The sequence below is a fragment of the Chaetodon trifascialis genome, chromosome 4, assembly GCF_039877785.1.
Source record: "Chaetodon trifascialis isolate fChaTrf1 chromosome 4, fChaTrf1.hap1, whole genome shotgun sequence".
Taxonomy (NCBI): domain Eukaryota; kingdom Metazoa; phylum Chordata; class Actinopteri; order Chaetodontiformes; family Chaetodontidae; genus Chaetodon; species Chaetodon trifascialis.
In genome coordinates, this window is record NC_092059.1 from 13,421,844 (window position 1) to 13,441,153 (window position 19,310).

Sequence of the window (19,310 nt, forward strand, 5' to 3'; positions counted from 1 at the left end):
ATACAGTTGTTTTTAATTAACTCCATAATAGCTTTTTAAAATCTTTATTTTTTACCAATAAGGGCCCTAGTGTTGCACAATATTGCTCACTGGTGGAAATGAAAAAACTGAGCCATTGTTAATGCTGTTACTTAACATGTGCTTTCTCTGCTTCAAGAAGTCATAATCTCTGTTGTGAAAAGGTCAGTTTTCTTAAAATGGGTGTACACTTCATTTTCCAAATGATGTAGCTTGCCTTCAGTTTTCAAACTTTTGCATGCCTTGTTGATGCAGAATAGATTTGATACACACAACTGAGCCCCGTACTTACTTAAAATAAGGACGTGCATTTGTCTGTTGTAGTTTTTGTAAGGTATTGCTCACTGTGCAGTGCATTGAGTTGTTTTATTGTATTGTTATCATATTCAGTGATTGTATAAACTGCATTAAAGTTACTTTGAAGTTAGAATTTTGTTATTCTTATGGTGCATCTATCTTGTTGCAAATGCAGAATAGAAGATATACAGTGCATAACTTTCACTGATAAGTCAGTCTTGCTCCTTACACATTAAATTAACTCCCTTTGGTAATTCTGAATAAATAACGTTTTTCTCCGTAGCTTACTTGATAATAACCACAGGCCAAATTATAAGGTCATAACACCAAACATAAAAAAAACTCTTGACACGCCTTACATCCAATGGCCAATCACATTGAGCCATGCTCGGTTGCTAGACAACGAGTCGGCCAATTAACGTGCTGTTTGGTTTGCGTGCAGTGGTGTGGACTGTCATTTGGACCGATTAAGGAGCTTCGGTATCGTCAGTCATTGAGCTTTTGGGAAATACAGTCGAGGCTACAGCGATAAGTATGTTTTGGAAACATTTTCCTGCTCTCTTCTTGATAAAGTGAACATTTTAAACGTCAGCTTTCGTTACCAGTCAAGTTGTTTAGCTAACATAGCCAGCCGTTACGCTTCAGTGTTAGATTGTTTTGAGGGGGTGCACTCAGTCGGTTACGTTTGTTAAGTGAAACACTGACTGCTGTGTGAAGGAGCTGCACATAACCTTGCTTTATGTTGGGGTTGTTGTTGTTTATGTGAACAAAACACGATTTGTGGAGTCGGTTAAGGTTGTCTCGGAGATAGCTAGGTTAACTAATTAACGCCTCGACATAGTCAAACGTTACGTCTGTATGTCGCTTACAGTATAGTTCATGTAAACGCTGGCTAGTGTGACACATGTAGCATGTTTTGGTAAATAGCTAACAGTTAGAAAGCATTCAGAGGCGACGTAACCTCGTTAATATCCTCTGGTCAGCTAAGTCAGTGTGTTTCTACTACCTTTTCAGGACAGTCCCAGCAATGTTTGAGTTTGAGTACACTTTAAAGTTACATTACATAACATTTCATTCTCCTTTCAAGTGCACTTAGGGGACTTCAAATGGACTCGTGCAGTCTCATACACCAGCCCTGCTATACGTCCTACGTTCATGAAGGTTCAATGTTTTGCTGCTCTCAGCTTTATGGTCATTTTAGTGTTGTTGCTGTAGTTTGTGTTGCTGATAAACAGAAGCGCATTCATTTTGCACTGAGAGATGTCACTAAATAGAAACTGCAAACTGAACACGATAACCCTTATTGAGGTAGGATTGCAGGGCTGTTGTATTGGACTGCATTAGTTTTAGCTACGTCCAACTAATAACTGACTGTATCCGTCTGAGCTGCCTCCTGTGATTGCATCCCTTCTCATAGTTTAAAATATCACTCAAATATTCTCATCATACAGGACTGTGAAAAACCACAAACCTTAACACCCATTCTGTACATGCTTACATAGAAGTTTCCCTTTGGAGACTTCATACATGCATGTGTAAAGTTGACTAATGACTTAAAGGTTATCACTTGTGGAGTAGTCAGTCTAAGCAGGGTCCAGGCTTGTTAAGCTGCGTGGCTGTAGGCTTGCCATCTGTCTCGCCAGGCTGATTAAGTGTCGCTGAAACCAAAGGGTAGGTCCCATGAGCTGATGATGAGCCACAGCCTTTTCATGACTAAAATGCATGAAAATTTCACAAAATGTTCTTCATTCAACAAACATTCAGTTTCTAAATGCAGCTTCAGCCCATGCTCTGATAGTTGCTGTCACAGAGGTTTTGTACATGGTACAACAAGTTTTTGGAAATTTCTGTACATTCTGTGTCTATTTGTTGAAAACATAGGCAACATTTGACAAGATAAAAAAAGGTGTATCTGATTGTATGGCTCTGCAGGCAAATCACCACAGTGCCTGTCTGGGATTAGGCTGATCAGCTGATCATAAGAGCATTGAGATAAGATGCCAGACTGATACCAACCTGCAGCCTGTTAGATATTCCTGCACTGACAGTCACTAAACAGCAACTACGAGATCAGGACATAACAAAAATAATGAGTGCTGTAGATAAATAATCTAAATACTAGCTCTGAGTTCACTATGTGGTCACTGTTCAGCTCATTTGCCTGTGATAGTTGAATGAATTAGACTGTGCAAATCTGCTGTTCTCACACTCTGCGTGTTTCCACCGCTCACCGCTACGTGTTCACTTCCATTGCTTTGTAATCCAGACTGTATTGAATGGGCGCTGCTAATCTGACCCTCTATTTCAGGAGCAGAGTGCGTAGGTGGATCTTGTTGTGAGCTTTGTGTATCCTGCACATGTAGTAGATGATCCAGACACGTAGCCTGAAGGCTGCACTGCAACAATGCCAGAGTCCTCCCTGGGTGAGTTCAGATTTTGACATCTTTGAAGACCAGAGAGTATGCACTGTGAGACATGTTGAACAGTTGGCTGCTGAGCTGAAAAACTGAAATTCATACATGTCGCAGAGACTGTGTAGTTTTTTGTAATATGATTTTGACCTTTTGTCTGCATTCTGAACTAAAGCATAGTAATGTAGTGTTCTGCCTACAGCAGTTGTGTGCAGGTTACTGTATAATTTTGACCTCTATCTTGAACTCAGACCTTGTGAATTAGGAGCAGATTAAACTAACCTGCCAAAAGTGCCAAAAGTAACCTCATTCCTGTAACTGTTACTCTATATGAAGTGTTTAATGACACTATATATGACATATTTTTTTCCCCAGAAGTCAAGGATATTTGCAGCAGCTCTGTTGAATGTAGAACATCCCCCTTGAGGCAGTTTAGCCAATCATCGCTGCCACTGCACAGAAAGTCCTACATGCTCAGTACCTTCTGCACAGAGCACAACGTGCAAGAATGTCTATCACACATCAATCAGGTTGGTAACCTTGTGTCTTTGATGAATCATTACAGTTATTAATATGTAAATGATTGTGCCTTGTGGTTTAAGATATCCTGTAATGCAATGCAATGCAGATGCAATGTCCTGTGTTTGAGTCGGGCTCATCCTATACATCTTTTACTCAGTATCCTTTTCTTCCTTTTACAGGAGATGTCATCTCTTGGCCTCCCACCAGTTTGGGCAGAGTCAGGCAGCAGCTCAGAGATGAATGTTGTGGCTGTGCTAAATTGCATGTATGACCTGATTCAGCTGCATCGCAGGGGCCTCCGAACCGTGGAAAACATGGAAGTGGAGCAGCTTAAGTCCAGCAGCAATGTGGACTACCTGCAGCTCACCAGCACCCGACTAAAGGTGCTGTAACAATTACACCCAGTGATTCCTCCATGTTAATATAAAAATACAGATATAGATAGGTACATATTAAATGGCCATGTCTGTGTCAATGTTATTGTGTTATCATAGGAGCAGCTTGAACTGTCCAAAAGAGAAAACACAGGACTCCTTGAGAGAGAGCGACAACTGCAGCTGAAAGTGAAGAGTTTGCAAAACTGCCTGAAAAATGAAAAAGAAGAGGTACTTTCTTTGTAATCACAGCCCCTGACAATGCTGAGTGAATCCACCAGCAGTGTTTTTCTTTCTGAAGTATGATAATATAAGCATGACGGTATAAGCAGTAAACACTTGTTGTATATCCCCCTACCAGGTGCAGAAACTTCAGAACATAATTGCAAGCCGGGCCAGCCAGTACAATCATGAGATGAAAAGGAAAGAAAGAGAATTTAACAAACTGAAGGAGCGCTTGAATCAACTGCTGGTTGAAAAAAAGGAAAAGAAACAAGGTTTAATGGAAAACCCGTCAGCCCCATCATTCACCTCATCGCTTTCCCCACAATTAACATTTTGAAATAATGTATAATTTATACACAAGATCCAAATTGACATTTTGAGAATCTTAAATGTCTGATATTCTACATTTGAATTCTTGCTTGCAGCTATTGATGTATTAAACAACATTGGAAGAGCTGATGGGAAGAGGAGCCTTTGGAAGACTGAAAAGACAGAGGCAAAGTAAGTTCACTTTATTCAGCTTATGTGTCTAATCATTTTATAGTATCTGCAAACCTTTCCTCCAAAGACATATTTGTAGTTGTAAAATGCAAGAAGTATCCTTCTTTTGTGTCTCAAACAAGTTGCACATCAGCTCCTTTACACGCACATTTATTTTTAGGAGCATAGGCTTTAAACATGGTGGCGCTGCTGAATCCTACATGTTACTGTAGCTTTAATTCATTTCCTTTGTAGATGTGTCATATACATGACATTGTGTCTTGTTAATAAACATAGATGATTGTCTTCTCATCCCAAGGCATGAGGGAGAGATGTATAAGACCCTGCTGAGCGACTATGACGCTCGACAAAGGGAGCTGCTGCTGGAAAACGCAGAGTTGAATAAAGTGTTGCAGCAAATGAAAAAGGACATTGTGTCCATTCTAAGTTCAAGGAAACTGATGCTGAGAGGCGACAAACATCAAGATGATGTCACACAGGTAGGACAAGTTGTTTTTCTCTTTATCTCTTGCTTATATCTTTTCATTAATTCTTGACATTACATGTGTGCTGTTTTTGGTTGGGGGCTACACACCCACGCCCAAAGGTCGCCATGTTTGCCAGATGTGCTAAAAATCAATAAAGAATATTTTCTTTGTCATTGTCAGGCTGACTCAGATGAGGAAGAGGAAGTGTTTGATTCCAGTAAAGAAAGCGTCGAGCTGTATTGTGTTCACGCCCGGGAGAAGCTGACCAACAGTATTCGTCTCCAGTGGAGAAGACTTAAGAGCCATGTTGAAAGATTGGACAGCCAAGGTAGTCAACTGTGAAACACAGAGCAGCTGACGCATGCTTACATTATAGACTGAAACCACTGGTAATATGCTAAACGAAACCATTACTTTGTCAGTTCTGTCTCTTAAAACTCGGAAGCAACAGCTAATACACAGACTGAAGAATTTTCGACACACCAGACTGGATCCTTACTTCCTGTTAAAATCAATACACAGAAGATGAATGCAAACGTAATTGTAAGATTAGATTTTCTGGGTCGTTTTTGTTCAGCATCTTTGGCTCAGATGGGCGAGAGTAAAAACGCAGATGCTGTTTCCCGAGAGACTCACGAGGAGGAGATGGACAGACTGAAGCTGGAGATCCAGCAGTGCAAAGACTTTATACAAACACAGCAGCAGCTTCTGCAGGTAAGTGAGTGCCATAGAGCTGAATAAGCAACTTTTAAGTATTACCTGACCTCTAACATTGCATGCTGTACTTTCTGTGGTGCGGTACCTCTTTTATTGTAACACTTCTTTCATTAAACCCCGGCTGAACAAAACATGTCTGCCTTTTTTCTTGTAGCAGCAGCTGAGCTCTCCTTGTGATGAGGAGACGGCATCCCTGCTGAGCGACTGCTACATGCTGCAGGAGAAAGAGCGCCTCAGAGAGGAGTGGAAGACCTTAGAGGAACAGAGGAAGATCTTTGAGAGGGAGAGGAGGAACTTCACTGAAGCAGCTATAAGACTTAGCCATGAGGTGAAATAAAAGTATTTTCCAAAAATGTGCATGAAATAGAATTTAGGGAATATGGGAAATTTAGCTCTGTGTGAACCAGATACCCTTTTGCAAGTTTTATGGCCACTGTAGGTTCTCCATCAGTATCAGTTTTTTGCAGTCTGCACCACTAGATGCCACTAAATCCTACACACTGGTCTTTTTGAACTTAATCACACATTAAACAAGTGTGATTTGTGCGTGTTTGTGAAATGACTTGTATCTGGTTTAACTTGCAGAGGAAGGCCTTCGAAGAGGATCGAGCAACGTGGCTCAAACACCAGTTCTTAAACCTGAGCCCATTTGCTGACTCAAAGAAACCCCCTATGTCAAAGTCTAAAAGTGCCTTTTTAATATGTGAGTGTCTACTGCTTTACATTGTACTGGACCAGATCACCTTTATCTTGATATTAGACTCTTCCAAAGTCAATTTTTTTTGAATGATAATGATATTTGTAGGTGTAACAATGTGCCAAAGTTGATGAGTTAAGATATCAAACATATTGTCTTTTTACGGTTTTCAGCTGAGTACATGTCAAAATGGATTAGCAAATCATCTCATGCTGTTTTATTTATGTTTTATCATCCCAGATTTTTTTTTAATTGAGGTTGTAAATTGATTCACTTTCCTGACGAGGATCAATAAAGTTTCGTCTTATGTTTGCAGCTGAAACAAAGGCGAGTGTAGTGTCAACTCCAGAAAAGTTCATCAGATGCCCGTCTGACACAACCCCCCCCACACCCAGATGTGTTCCACTCACATCACCATCAACAGCCGACCTGTATCGCACACTTTGCCTGATCCCAGAAAACAGGTACAGTGTCTTTATTTGCGCGGTGATTTGTGAACTAAGATAAGATCCTTTACAGTACTAATCTCACGTCAGTGAAATGTGCAGTGTTACAGCAGCAAAGGGGATATTGCTTTAGGAAGAAGCTTCAGTTAAAAAAAAGCAGGAAGTAAACAATATAATAACTCAAACAAGGCAATGGTTGTCATGTTATTGTAAATCATGACATGATGTACTTGTAAATTAATGCTGCTGTTGTGTGTCCCTGACTGTTTGTCACCTTTGCTTTCCAGCTCCACCAAACCAAAGAGAAAGACTACTGAAGAATCAAGCATCTGTTTTAATGGAAATGCTCCAGTTCAGCACAGACAGCGGAACGACAGTGAAGGCCACAGCAGCAACACACTCACAAAGGAAAAGAACAGCTCTATATGAAGCCAAAAACTTTGAATGAGAATCATTGTCCATGTCCATTAATCATGGATGATGGAGGATATTTCACCTGAACTCCGAATGCCAAACACTTGCAGGTAGACTGTAAAATTGGGGAGCAGTCGAAGCCAGACTGCGTAGCTGCTGGTGTTCTGTGCTGTGCTGAGAGAAAGTCTCTTATCTAATTGCTTCTCTTTTAATGTCTTCCTAGTTTATTTTTAGTTTATGTGACAAATGTATTTATTTATGTTGTACTGTAAATCTTGTTTTGCAGTCATACGTTACATCTTGGATCTTAGTCTGAGGCTGGTATGTTTTGGCAGTGCAGGTGTACCACAGAAGGTCATGTGTCCCCGGAATGAGATGCCGCTCGGCCCTTGTTGATGGTCGCTGTTGCACTCGAACTTGCCTAAATGTCACTGTTGATATGACAGCTTTTCGGCTTCTGTTCTCATGTTACGCCTGTCAACTGGCATTATGTTTTAGAATGTAGACTCAACGCTGCTGTTTCACTGAATGCAATAAGAAAACCGGGTTAAATACGAAGTATGTTTCCATAGTTTAATATAGAAATGTGGTTGACAGCATTGTTTTCTAGTAACTGCTGCAGTTACATTAGTACAGATTGACGTGTGATGTTGCTGTTAAATAGGAAGAAAGGCTGTAGAATTTAACACAAGTTACATAATGCGTAGTAGAACCCTGACACTGAGGTCGGAACGCTCTGATGTCAATATGAATGTAAATTCCTCTCACCATTTTTTTAAATTAACATGTTTATTTTAGTGGCTTTTCATTGACGGGTTAGAGTAATTCTGAAAACAGGAATGTAACACAATGTATTCTAGACAATCTTGTATTCTTAAAAGACTCATTACACATTCGTGAAGCACAAGTTTCTTGTCATTTGACCTTTAATGACCTCTATCAGAAATAAGTGTGTCCCGGATCAACAGAACAGATTCACCTGTCCGTCATTGGTGTCAACTCCATTGAGGTGAATCACACGGTGAAACAGCAATTTGACAGGACTGTCTGCTTTTATGGCTAGTCAGTCTTGCTCTTGCATGTATAAGAGCTGAATTGAACTGCAGTATTGGCAAACATTCACATTATTGATTAACGACTCTAATACAACCCCGATTCCAAAAAAGTGGCGATGCCCCTTTCATACCCAATCATGATACTATCATCCAATCATCATACTATGATTGGATTTTTTTGTAGAGCTATTTTTAACTAGTTTTCTCTGCTGTTGTTTATATTGAGATCCTTTCACACAAATTCACACGAACTGATTAGCATTCAGCAGGCTAAAAGATTTGTTTTAGAGAATCAGCACACCGATTGTCAATAATAGGGTGGAGGGACATTTATCATAAATTGTATTTTCTTGAAGTAATGCAACACTGAAGGTCTGCCTAATAAAAAAAAGTAAGAAAACGTATTTTGAGATGCAGTTTATTTAAAATGACATTCAGAACAAACACATGATGCAAGTGTTATTAAGCACACTGAGCAGTGCAGCTGCAGGCCAGGTGGGCCTCTGCTGTGTCCCTCAGGTCCACACTGTTGTTGTAGATGTTGCTCAGACTCTCTGGGTGATTCAGGGCAGAATCTGTACAAGTGAAGGGAGGAGAACAATTAGGAACAGTATTTTTCTCCACATCACTTGAACCAGCGGTGATTTCTGGCAGACTCACCAGTGGGCAGGCAGTGGAAGCCGACAGTGACAGCGGTGGTCTTCACAGGGAAGCATCCGGGCAGGCAGCGCAGCACAGGCTCAACAGAGTAACACTTGGATTCCTGGCCATGGATGTCAACCTGCTTCTCTAGCTGCACTGATTCAAGCTTCATACGGCATTCTGTAGAAAGGTGTTGATAAGTGAGCTTCTGATGGATTTAGTGCATCATTATATGTTTCAAATACAAACATAGTCATATAACTATTGTGTTGGAAAGGTGGGTGGAAAAGGAAAAAAGATGTTGTTGTAATTGCACAATGAATTTTGTGTCTCACCTGTGGTGTCTCTGCAGCTCTCGGCTGGCAGAACCCAAGAATGAGTGAAACTGGCTGCGTTCTTGGTCAGACGGCCGTTGGGTGTGACGTACTCCTGTCTGACTTCCCCATCAGCCTTTCCACAGAGTCCACAGGTCTGTCCCCTCATCCAGTCCACAACTTTAATCTGCATGGCAAGATCAAATGAGATACAGTATTACAGACATCAATTACACAGTATCTGTCAAATGCATCAAAAGTGTAATAGCTCTCGAAAGGTGTCTTTATCCTTTTTTCCTCAAAATTGATATTGTATTTACCCTCCATGAGTTCATGTCAAAGTAGACTTCATGAAGGCCATGGGTGGGAGCGTACACAGAGATGCCTTCACCCTTTGGCCTGATCTGGATTTTAGCTATAAGAACAAAGCAGGATCATAATCATTACTTCAAGCCAATTTAGACAATGTACAATGCATGCAAATGATCTAACAACTTTGCGGTTTTGAAACCGCAATGTGTGGTTTGCAATATTAAGTCACATGCTGCTACTACAGTGTATGAACTTTGATGGTGGGCTAAATGTTTATAGAAACCTGTGGGATGCTGGTATGGCAGGTTGTTGATGGGTATTTCCATTCCATTGACCTTCACAATCACGTCAGTGTTCTTTGGGTACAGGTCAATATCACTACAAGTGCAGAAATGAAAATGTTTAGTTTTGCCAGATTGCGGATGAAAACCACAGTTTCTTTCTTGTTTTTAATAGACACTCACATGTCAGCAATCTTCACATTGATATGGTTTTGTTCAACGTGGTCTTTCTTTAGCAGAACCATGAATTTCAGCTCACTGGTGCAATCCTGTGCCAGAACTTGGTAGCAAGACACTGGCATCTCGTTCTTGTACCTCCTGCTGTTGAATGTGGTCAGTGTGTCACTCACAAAGCTACATTCGGCTGTGAAGCAAAAATAATATGTTATACTCTTTAGCACTCAGCCACAGATAGCTGTCATTGCAACAGTAAGGTCATGCATTACCTGCGCCGGCCTTGGCAAACAAGTAGTGGGTATTATCAGCAAGGCCATCAAAGGGGGTGAGACCTTTGATTTCATCAAGTGGCAGAGCAATGGGAAGGTGCAGAGCCAACTTATAGACAGTATGCTGTTGACAGAATGATTCACAATTATTAGGGAAAAAGGTAAAAACAAACATTACTTCACGTTTTGGGAGAACTGCTAAATTATTCATACTGTTGGTGTTTTCCAAATGAGGTCAAGGGTCCTGTCAGATGTGGCAACCACTGTTAATGAGAGCTGCTTGGCACTGTTTTCATCCTTTCCTTGAGTCCAGCCAGCCAGCATATAAGCAGGAATGTTGTCATACACCCTGTAGAATAATTTCCAAATATCCAGCATTTTAGAGAGTCAATATTGCATATGAGAAGCCTAAAGACAGTCCTTAAGAAGTTTCCTACTTCTTTGCATAGTATTTAAAGGCTGAAGGTAGTTCATTCCAGGCCACTCTGAGGCGAGCTGCAGGGCTTGGACCAACAAGACCAGCCTCAGCTGTGACCATGGTATCATACTGCTTGCATTCTGCTCCCCAACCGATTCTAGCCTATTGAGAGACAGAAGATGTGATCATAAGGCATCTGATTTTTTTAACTGTAGCATTTTTATAGTATGTTTTAAGATCTATGATGTAAGCGAGCCATTGTCTTACTGTGACTTTGTGCTTGCTCAGCAGAGCGCCATCAGCACAGAACTTCCAGTTGTTATCAGCAGCCAAGGCCGCCAGAATAATCTGAACTCTGGCATTAGGTTTGTCCAAGTAGAATGCCAGTTGATATCCAAACACCTTTTTATCAGCTCTGACAGCACGGAAGATGATGGCAAAGGTAGGAGCTACTTGATTGCCAAGGAATTTATTCTGTGAGAACAATCAGGATTAGTTTGTGTGAATAGACAAACAAACGTATCAGTGCAAAAAGCTGTGGGAGGATTTTTTCTTTTTAATTTACGATGACCAAAATTCACCTGTCTGCGGATGGCTTCAAAGCTTGAGGCACTGCTTCTGCTCCTGGAAAGTACTGCTGAGGTGGCTTGAGCCTACAATAATAATATATGGAAGTTAGAGGCCACTGTGAAAAGCCGCAGCACAAGTGAACATGTTCAATCTAGCCAATACATTGTCATTGTTTGAAGCACCACCTAAACATACCTGTTTCTTGTGGTTCTTTTGGAACTTGTGAGGATAAATCACTTTCTGTTCAAAACAAATATTTTTGTTAGATTCAACCCTTACTGTGATATGTATATACATTAAAATTATTCCATGCAAAGTCACAAAACACTTTGTAGGTGCTTACCTTTGAGAAACGGGCACTGGAGCGAGAGGAACTCGAGCTGGCACTGAAGAGTGATTCAAGGCTTGATGCAGAGCTGGACCTGGAAGATCTGCTCACAGAGGCAGAGCTGCCGCTACTTCTGCTGCTGCTGCTCCTACTGTGAAGTCTTGAGGTTGGAGCAGCTGCACGAGATGAGGAGCTGGAGGAGGACCAGCTGCTTGAACGATAAGTGCTGGAGCTAGAGGAGGAGGAAGACCGTGAGGTGGCATTCTTCAGACGAGGAGCCAGAATTTTCTTTAGCTTCATCAAAACCGGTCTGCCCTCAGCAATTTCTTCTTCGCTCAGATTGATCTGTTTAATGAGCTTCTCTGCAGCCTTTGGTCCTACTTGAACCTCCATCTCCAGTCTCTCAATGACTTCCCCTTCAACTGAAAATATAATTAAATAATTCCATCAATAAGTTCTTTGTACACACTGCTTCTACAAAAATGTATCATGTTCTCAATACTTACTTGGTTTCCAAGACAGAACAACAGAGTGCCTTCCGGCCAGTTTGTACAGAGCAATGTCCCTGATGAAAGCAGCGTTTTCAGTGGCAATCTTGAAACAGCCCTTCAGGCCAATGGCAGCAGCTTTAGCACAGTACTTCTTCTCAAACTGAGCTGCTTTAGGTTTCACAATGGCAGGCTCGGCAGCTGCCACATCTTGGTGAATGATCTCTGCAGAGTTTGACTGTTAAAAGAAAGATGTTGATGAGATTGTAAATGTAGATATAGACTGTTGTAGCTATCTTAAAAGACAATGTTTAAAGCTCACCAGACTAGCAGCAGCAGATGAAGCAAACTTAGATGTGAGAATCTCTCTTGAGATGGGCTCAAAGACTTTAGCGGGGATGAGGGGAGTGATTTTTGCTGCACTAAGATCCTCTATATTTCTTGCAACAGCAAAAGTCTCAACACTGTTAAAAGAAAAAGAACTTAGGCTCCAAAGATAAATACATCATACAATTGATAAAAAGTTTGTGTCAGAAAGGCTTACTGCACAGCTGCAACATGTTCAGGCACAGACACAGGCAGAACTTCGATCTTAAAGTGGCCCTCGGTGATGTCGAGTCTTGTGGCAATCTTGGCAGGAACAATGGAGTTGAGTTTTGCTCTTGAGAGCAGGGCAGCCTGGAGTATGGCAGTATTTACCCCCATCACAGCAAATGTGTTCACAGCAATGCTAGAAGGAGGGGGCATTTGTATGCTTAACTTCATGACATGATATGTTTTGCACTCTCTTTGTATTTTAGTGTCAGACATTGTTCCCACCTTGGTCTGATCTCAGTCTCAAGCTGAATGTCTGTCTTCAGAAGGTGAGAAAGATGGAAGTTTTCTGGTAGAGCTGGTGTTGTGGTAGCCTTGCCTGAAAAAATAAATAACCCCATGCATCACCACTTAATCATAATACTTTGGCTGCTCTTGATTCAACTTACATGATAATACATGATATTATGTACCTTTTTATTAAAGCCAATAGCATTGTTTTATTTTTTCTTAGGTAAAGCAATGTGGCAGTACTAAAATACTAAATAATACTAAGTAGTACTAAATACTAAGACATTTGCTTTTGTGAATTTACAAAGACTATTTGGTATCAAGGTCAATATTAGGTGTTTTCTAAGATATTATAAAGGCATGTATTTGCATTTTAAAATGTCCGTATTCAAGTAATACAAGAGTGAGTCAGCATCTTTTTTTAGAAACATAAGCTAGATTAATGGGCTAAGCCCACCATTAACATACTAAATGCTTACATTGAACAGCAGCGGCGGCCACAGCAGCAGTGTACAGACTGAGCTCCATTGGAAGACCAGCAGCAGTAGGCAGGATACGCCTCATCTCAGTCGCCAGCAGAGGCTTAGTGAAGTGGAAGGAAGCACCAGAGAGCAGATCTCTTACAGCGTTCTTACCAAGTGTCTGAAGGGAGGGACCGGTGGCAAACTGTAGGACAGAGTTTATCAGAACTATTGTGTCTTGCAAAGATAAATAAATATACAGAAATTGATGATGAAGTTGACAGATTTCAGTTATACCGCAATGGCCTGGTCAATCATGGCTTTGTCAAAGTTGGCAAAGGCAATTTCCTGTCCAAAGAACTTCACATACACAGAGGCCAGGGGCTGGCGGGAAGGATGAGCCCTCCACTCAGAAAGCTGCGTGAATAAGAAAACAGTAAGATAAACACTATATCATCTCTAAACAAAATGTGATTTGATTATATAATTCCTACATTAACATACGCTCATAAAATTAATTGATTTTTAAATAATTGATTTGACGTAGATGGAGACTAGAGGTGTTCTGGTGGGCAGAAACCTGAACTCAGAGAGCTGTGGAAAAAAGGCAACACACAATCCAACTCGTCAATAGCTTGCTATGCTGTTATTTTCTTGTATTTGTTTCTTCTTGGTGTTTTATTGCTTACAGCCTTAATGATGCGCTTCATCTTGGTTATCCTGTCAGCATCGTCAATCAATGCAGGGTTTTTCAAAAGAGCCTCCTGGAGTCCCTCAGTTCTTACTCCAACCTGGGAAATATCCAACATGTTAAAAAGGTTATTTTCAAAATACTGATTGAATACCTTATAGGGTAGACTTCTTTTCCCTTTACCTCCAGAATATCAGCAGCAGCTCCAGCAAAATACGCACTGGTCTTAGCCACAACAGATCTGGGCAGAATGGTGGCAACATCATTGATGTAGAAAGTGCTGGCAGCAGCCCCAAGCATCAAAGGGTCTGAAAGAGTTTGATGAAATGCAGTTAGTTTGTGCTACAGAAGAAAAAAAGAATCTTGAGGTAATTTAAACAAGATGTGACATTGGTCTTACTGTTATAGACATCCATGTGGATGGCTTTGCTGAAACGTAAGCTCAGTCTGTTCAGCTTTGGGTTTAAGATTTTGATGGCAATGTTGCAAGCTGCAGCACTGCAATGAAAACATAAAAGAACTGAGCATGCAGACATGAGGAGATAGACCTGATGGTGAATAGGGATCAGACTGCTGCTCTTACACTGAGGCATGGATAGCAGCGGTGCTCCTGGTCAGGGACTTCATGTGAGAATAAGTGAAACTTGCTACTTGCAGATTCTCCTCTGTCTTCACAATGTTGGCAAGAGTTGTCACCAGAGCAAGTGCAGGCCTTGTCTCAAACAGCAAGATGCATGCAAGCATACGAAGCTCTGGGTGAAGAGCCTTGTCCATGTAGACTTGAAGAGCCAGTTCCTGGATCTAATTTACAATGGAAAGCAACCTCAGTATGGAGTTATACATAAAAAACTGGAATACCTTGAAATACCCCTGGTGTTGAGACTTCACCATTCTGGGCTCCTTCTTTGCAATGTTCCTCAAAGCCATGATGGCATCAGCATGGACTCTCATGGGCAGAGATGCAGCTGCAGTGCCATGTATGGGCAGGATCTTAGTGATTGGCTTAAGGCTAGAGGGATGACCGGCGTTACCCAAAACCTTCAGGAGCAAGATGATATCCTGGGTCTCATCTTTAGCAACAGCCTCTGCAAGGAGGTCCTGGATGGGCTGTTGTGAGAAAATGATAAAGTAAAATCTCTTCTCATCCAGAAATGTGCAGAAGAGTTTGAAGCAATAACAAAAGAAAAAGGTTGTCACCTTTATGAGTTCTGCAGGGCAGACAGCCATCTCAAAACAGTATTTTGAAATCATGGTACCATAGCCAAGGAGGACGATCTCACGCAGAACGGGGCTTTCCACTATTTTGCTGTTGACTGCCAGGGCCTACGAGAGTGCAACAATCAGAAATGTGCCAGATTCCATAGTTAATATGGACAGAGGAACCTGCTTTGTGGTTTACGCACCTCAACCAGCTTGATGACCTCAGTGTTTGCTGTCACCATGTGAATAGATGCAATCAAAGCCTGAGCTGTTTCAGCAACAGTCATGTCATCAACCAGGAATTTCTCCTTGATGAATCTCAGAGCAGCAGAAGTTCCAATGGCAGGGATGGCATCCAAGATCCACTGTCTGAAAGATAAAAATGGAGTGAGTGAATCTGGATTCATATATTATTTACATATATTTTTACATCTCATTCAAATGTAGTCTAAGTCACCTGTAGGCAGGTTTTGTTCTGTATTGGCTCCAAAGCATTTCCAGGTCTTCATAACGGGCTGCACGGAGGACCTGAATAAGTTCCAAAAACTTAAGAGGGGCATCCTCATGAACTCTCTCCACATTGTGGGCAACCAGATGATTAAGAATCTCTGCAATCTAAGAACACAGGAATGAAGAGGAAGTCATTTAATACAGCAGAGAGTCATTCATGACTTAGCTAAACATTTAGAACAGTCTGAAACAATACCTGGGCCTGCACATTGTTAATCTTGATGAGCTGAATGGGTGTCTGAAGAAGCTCACTGGAAAACTCATACTTAAGAGAACCACGGTGAAGATACTGAGCTTCGATGGGTACAACAGGAGCCCTCTGAATTTCAAGGAAGACCAAGGATTGCCTTTAAAGTAATACAAAAAAAAGGTTAATCTGCAGCAGTTTAGTTCAAACATTGGCATTATCACATTCTCAGTATCTATTGACATACTTGGTCTGCATCTGAGCAGCTCCGTTCATCTCAGTAAAAGGTGAGAATCTGATCAGCTCATTAACAGCTGCCTCCAGGATCAGGATGCCACCAGCAACTGGCTTCAAGGTGTATTTGTATGCTGTGGCTCCTCTCAGGTTCTTTGAATCCTGTGAAGACAAACCACATAGCTGTTTCATCATGTTATATTTTCTACTTTTGTGGATGTAAACGGAAAATAAAACTGGTGTGAGCATACTTGCTGGCACTTTGTACATGTTTGAGTGTATGCCAACCCCATGTCCTTCATGATCTTCTCCTGACAGTGGTTCAGATCCCTGGTCTTTGTCAGAAGGATACGCTCAGCCTTTTCATCTTCAGTGATGGCATAGAGGGTCTTGCACACACCCTGAGCTCCGGCCTAATGAGAAAAGCATATGTTTATTGGGGTATTCAACTTCCTGTCCTGTAATGGATTTATAATCAGTACTGGAGTATCTTTGACAAACCTCCTGCAACTCGTAGACATTCTGTGTCTTCTTGATGTTGAGCTGAAGGACATTCAGGATACCTCTGTAAACGTTCAGCACCATTGTTGAGATTCCCTCAGGGGCGAACATTTTTCCAACAACACCATTGGCGTACTCAAACTTAATGGGAGTCATGAGCTGGGCTGCCAGGGCTGATGTCAGCTTGGTTGCTGGGATTACAGGATCCTGAGGCCAGACTCCACTGTATTCATAGAGCTCTGGTTCCACAAGCTAGAATGTAAAAACAAGGTTTATTACAAGGCAGTTTTCATTTTTAGAATAGAAAGATCTTAACTTCAACACATTTTGATCTTTACCTTCAGCATGTAATAATTTTGGGCTGCGGCACTGATGAGAACTTTGCTGGTGACTTTGAGTCCGGCTTTCGCCAAGCCTTCCTCCGGCAGACCGCCCAGGAGCCATGCCTCATACTTGTACACATATGTCTTACCGGCAGCAAACTCAGGAGCTGTAAGAAAAACTTAACTCAGTGAGAACTATTTCACCTCATCCCCCAAACTATCTGGGTTATGTATGACATAAAAATGAACCATAAATTATTAAAATTGATTTTTCCAGAATAATTCACTTTCAGGTAACTTTAGCTGTGATAAATGTTGCAATGCATTGTGTGTCGGTATTTATGGGTTTCTATATATTGACTGGAAAAATAGAAATCATCCTCATATTAGTACTGAACTTACCAAAACTATGATGTTGACCAGCTGAAATTAAATGAAAAACAAATGAATAATCCATCACATAAATGAGGCACTATTAAACGTAGATTTAAACAGTTTAGCATTTCTAACCTTAACCCTATTTAAACCTAACCCTAACCCTTTTGTATTGTACTGTAAAGACCCTAAAATTAGAAAACAAAATATGAATTTGAATTTGTTGCCCATCTTTAAATAGAGAGCAGACAAGATGCTGTTTATTTGTCTCAAATGGTATGATAAAATATCCAGCATAGAGTATAGTTACTATTCATAGTTTATAGCCCTAAAGCTTTCTATTTAAGCCATTACACTTTGACATTAAATTATCTTTTACTTCATGTTGTAACATAGCAAGCTCTCATTTCATAATCTGACTTTCAAAAGCAGGATCAGTTAGCCTGCACTGTGGCATAAAATCATCAAATATACAACAAATAAACTGTTGTTTGCTGTGGGTGCCTAAGAGTCATTTCCATCAGATCGAAATTATGTTCAAGAAATATATACTTCTCTTTCCCAGTTTTTGAGTATTTCATAGTAATGTTCAAGATTTAACCACAAAAGCTCAAACAAAAAGTGTTTTCTACTTTGCTGGCATTGGAAAAAGTAAGAATGCAATGTGATATTTAAATGAAAACAGATGGGAAAATAGAGCAAAAATCCCTGGATGTGAAGCCAGTGTGCTGTGATGAATAACAATGAACTTTACATTTTTTGTTGAAATTACCGTTTCAAAAGCATTGTTTACAGATCCAAAAACAAAAATGTGTAGGGTCTCATAATTTATTATTTTTTTTTTTACGTTTTTTTTTTTTTAAAGCCACACCTTTATAAAAACAGAAGTTGTACTCACCCACAAGGGCCAGAGTCAGGGCGAACACAACCACTCTCATGGCTGACGGGGTTGTGGATGTCTGCAGTCATAGCCAACCTTTTAAAGGGAATTTTCTGCTGGTTGGATCCAATAAGAACATCACATCAGGTTATTTCGCCTTTTAGATTCAACTGAACTTGGGTTCAGGTTGGGAGGTTGACAGGACGTGTATCAGTGGATGAAAAGTTAGGGGCACCTGACCTTGTTCTCCTCAGATATGCAGGGTGAAAGTTTAGCTTCATGTTTAAAATTATATGCTGTGTCTTACAATTCATTTAATAATTATACATTAGAAGGAAACCTTTTTTTTCCTATAATGATGCTCACTTTGAAAATATTACCTCTTCTCTGCAGTTGCTTTACCTATTCTTATTTGCAAACGTGTAGTTATTATTTGACATATGAAGAAATAGGCCGACAATTTATCACAAAAAAACAACAACAACATATTGCTAAAAAAACACAGGAGTTAAACTGAGTAAAAGTTATTTTTTTCAGACTTTTTAACGAAAATTGTGATTTTCTTTGACCCTGCATGTTTAATTAAAGGGAAAAAAACAACAGCAATTTGAGAGAAAATTGATTCAGTCCATTCTGTCATGTTAGTACTTCACACAATGTTGTTTCAAAGTTCACACATGAGGGCACCCTGACCAGGACTGTTTGCTCACTTTATTTGTTGTAGTCAGGCTGACCACTGATGTCATGTCATGTCATTTCTGTTTGACATTGATTCGGCTATCAAATGGAGGTGTTATTGCTTATATTGACAGGACATGTTTACTTTGTGTTAGTGTGGCTCTGTCTGTTGCTTAAAAATACATCTCAGCATATTGACATGTTTCAGTAAAACTCTGTAGTCCATGTTCTTCGTTTTAATGGTACAATGAAATGAGAGTGTCAAGCTGTTTATCATTAGCAAACTAAACAATACAGAATATCAATTATTAACAAATATCTTTTATTGATCAGCTTTAGCACTGGTATTGAAAAATGCTGGCTAACCTTTGCAACAGCAACGTGTGATGCAAATATCATACTAAGAATACATTTACATACACATATGTAAAGTAAATTAATCATTTAACACCTAGTGTTGTCTATGGCACCGTTGCTGTGGATTTGTTTCTATAGCTCTATG

At 40.4% G+C, this 19,310-nt stretch overlaps 2 protein-coding genes across 10 annotated transcripts; one reads left to right on the top strand and one right to left on the bottom strand.

The window, feature by feature from the left end:
* The first annotated feature begins 740 nt into the window (after positions 1 to 740).
* Positions 741 to 8,524, top strand: LOC139330688 (afadin- and alpha-actinin-binding protein-like). 2 transcript variants are annotated; one of them, XM_070961738.1, is made up of 14 exons: positions 741 to 847; positions 2,624 to 2,738; positions 3,102 to 3,256; positions 3,428 to 3,631; positions 3,743 to 3,853; positions 3,984 to 4,119; positions 4,273 to 4,348; positions 4,647 to 4,827; positions 4,996 to 5,143; positions 5,393 to 5,529; positions 5,687 to 5,860; positions 6,118 to 6,235; positions 6,546 to 6,693; positions 6,963 to 8,524. In XM_070961738.1, the coding sequence occupies exons 2-14, from the start codon at positions 2,720 to 2,722 to the stop codon at positions 7,102 to 7,104; spliced, it is 1,749 nt and encodes a 582-aa protein (XP_070817839.1). In that variant the 5' UTR covers positions 741 to 847; positions 2,624 to 2,719; the 3' UTR covers positions 7,105 to 8,524. The 2 variants fall into 2 exon arrangements, with proteins under 2 accessions (XP_070817839.1, XP_070817840.1); XM_070961739.1 differs by lacking the exon at positions 741 to 847 and having other exon boundaries at positions 3,105 to 3,256.
* An 82-nt stretch (positions 8,525 to 8,606) lies between these two features.
* On the bottom strand, positions 8,607 to 18,188 carry LOC139330765 (vitellogenin-1-like). Of its 8 annotated transcripts, none has more exons than XM_070961873.1 (34): positions 18,149 to 18,188; positions 17,278 to 17,298; positions 16,891 to 17,042; positions 16,553 to 16,804; positions 16,303 to 16,464; positions 16,065 to 16,213; positions 15,827 to 15,977; positions 15,578 to 15,735; positions 15,324 to 15,489; positions 15,118 to 15,243; positions 14,809 to 15,027; positions 14,504 to 14,721; positions 14,321 to 14,418; positions 14,104 to 14,228; positions 13,919 to 14,020; positions 13,527 to 13,646; positions 13,248 to 13,434; positions 12,763 to 12,856; positions 12,488 to 12,673; positions 12,278 to 12,407; positions 11,962 to 12,181; positions 11,471 to 11,877; positions 11,319 to 11,367; positions 11,139 to 11,203; positions 10,825 to 11,031; positions 10,577 to 10,719; positions 10,353 to 10,488; positions 10,140 to 10,263; positions 9,877 to 10,057; positions 9,696 to 9,790; positions 9,421 to 9,515; positions 9,122 to 9,287; positions 8,805 to 8,966; positions 8,607 to 8,719 (listed from the first exon to the last, which is right to left on the bottom strand). In XM_070961873.1, exons 1-34 carry the CDS (start codon positions 18,186 to 18,188, stop codon positions 8,607 to 8,609), a joined length of 5,019 nt encoding a protein of 1,672 aa, XP_070817974.1. The 8 variants fall into 8 exon arrangements, with proteins under 8 accessions (XP_070817974.1, XP_070817973.1, XP_070817975.1 ...); XM_070961872.1 differs by having other exon boundaries at positions 11,139 to 11,210; positions 11,323 to 11,367; positions 12,266 to 12,407; XM_070961874.1 differs by having other exon boundaries at positions 8,607 to 8,694; positions 8,801 to 8,966; positions 11,139 to 11,210; positions 11,323 to 11,367; positions 12,266 to 12,407.
* Between the last annotated feature and the right edge of the window lie 1,122 nt (positions 18,189 to 19,310).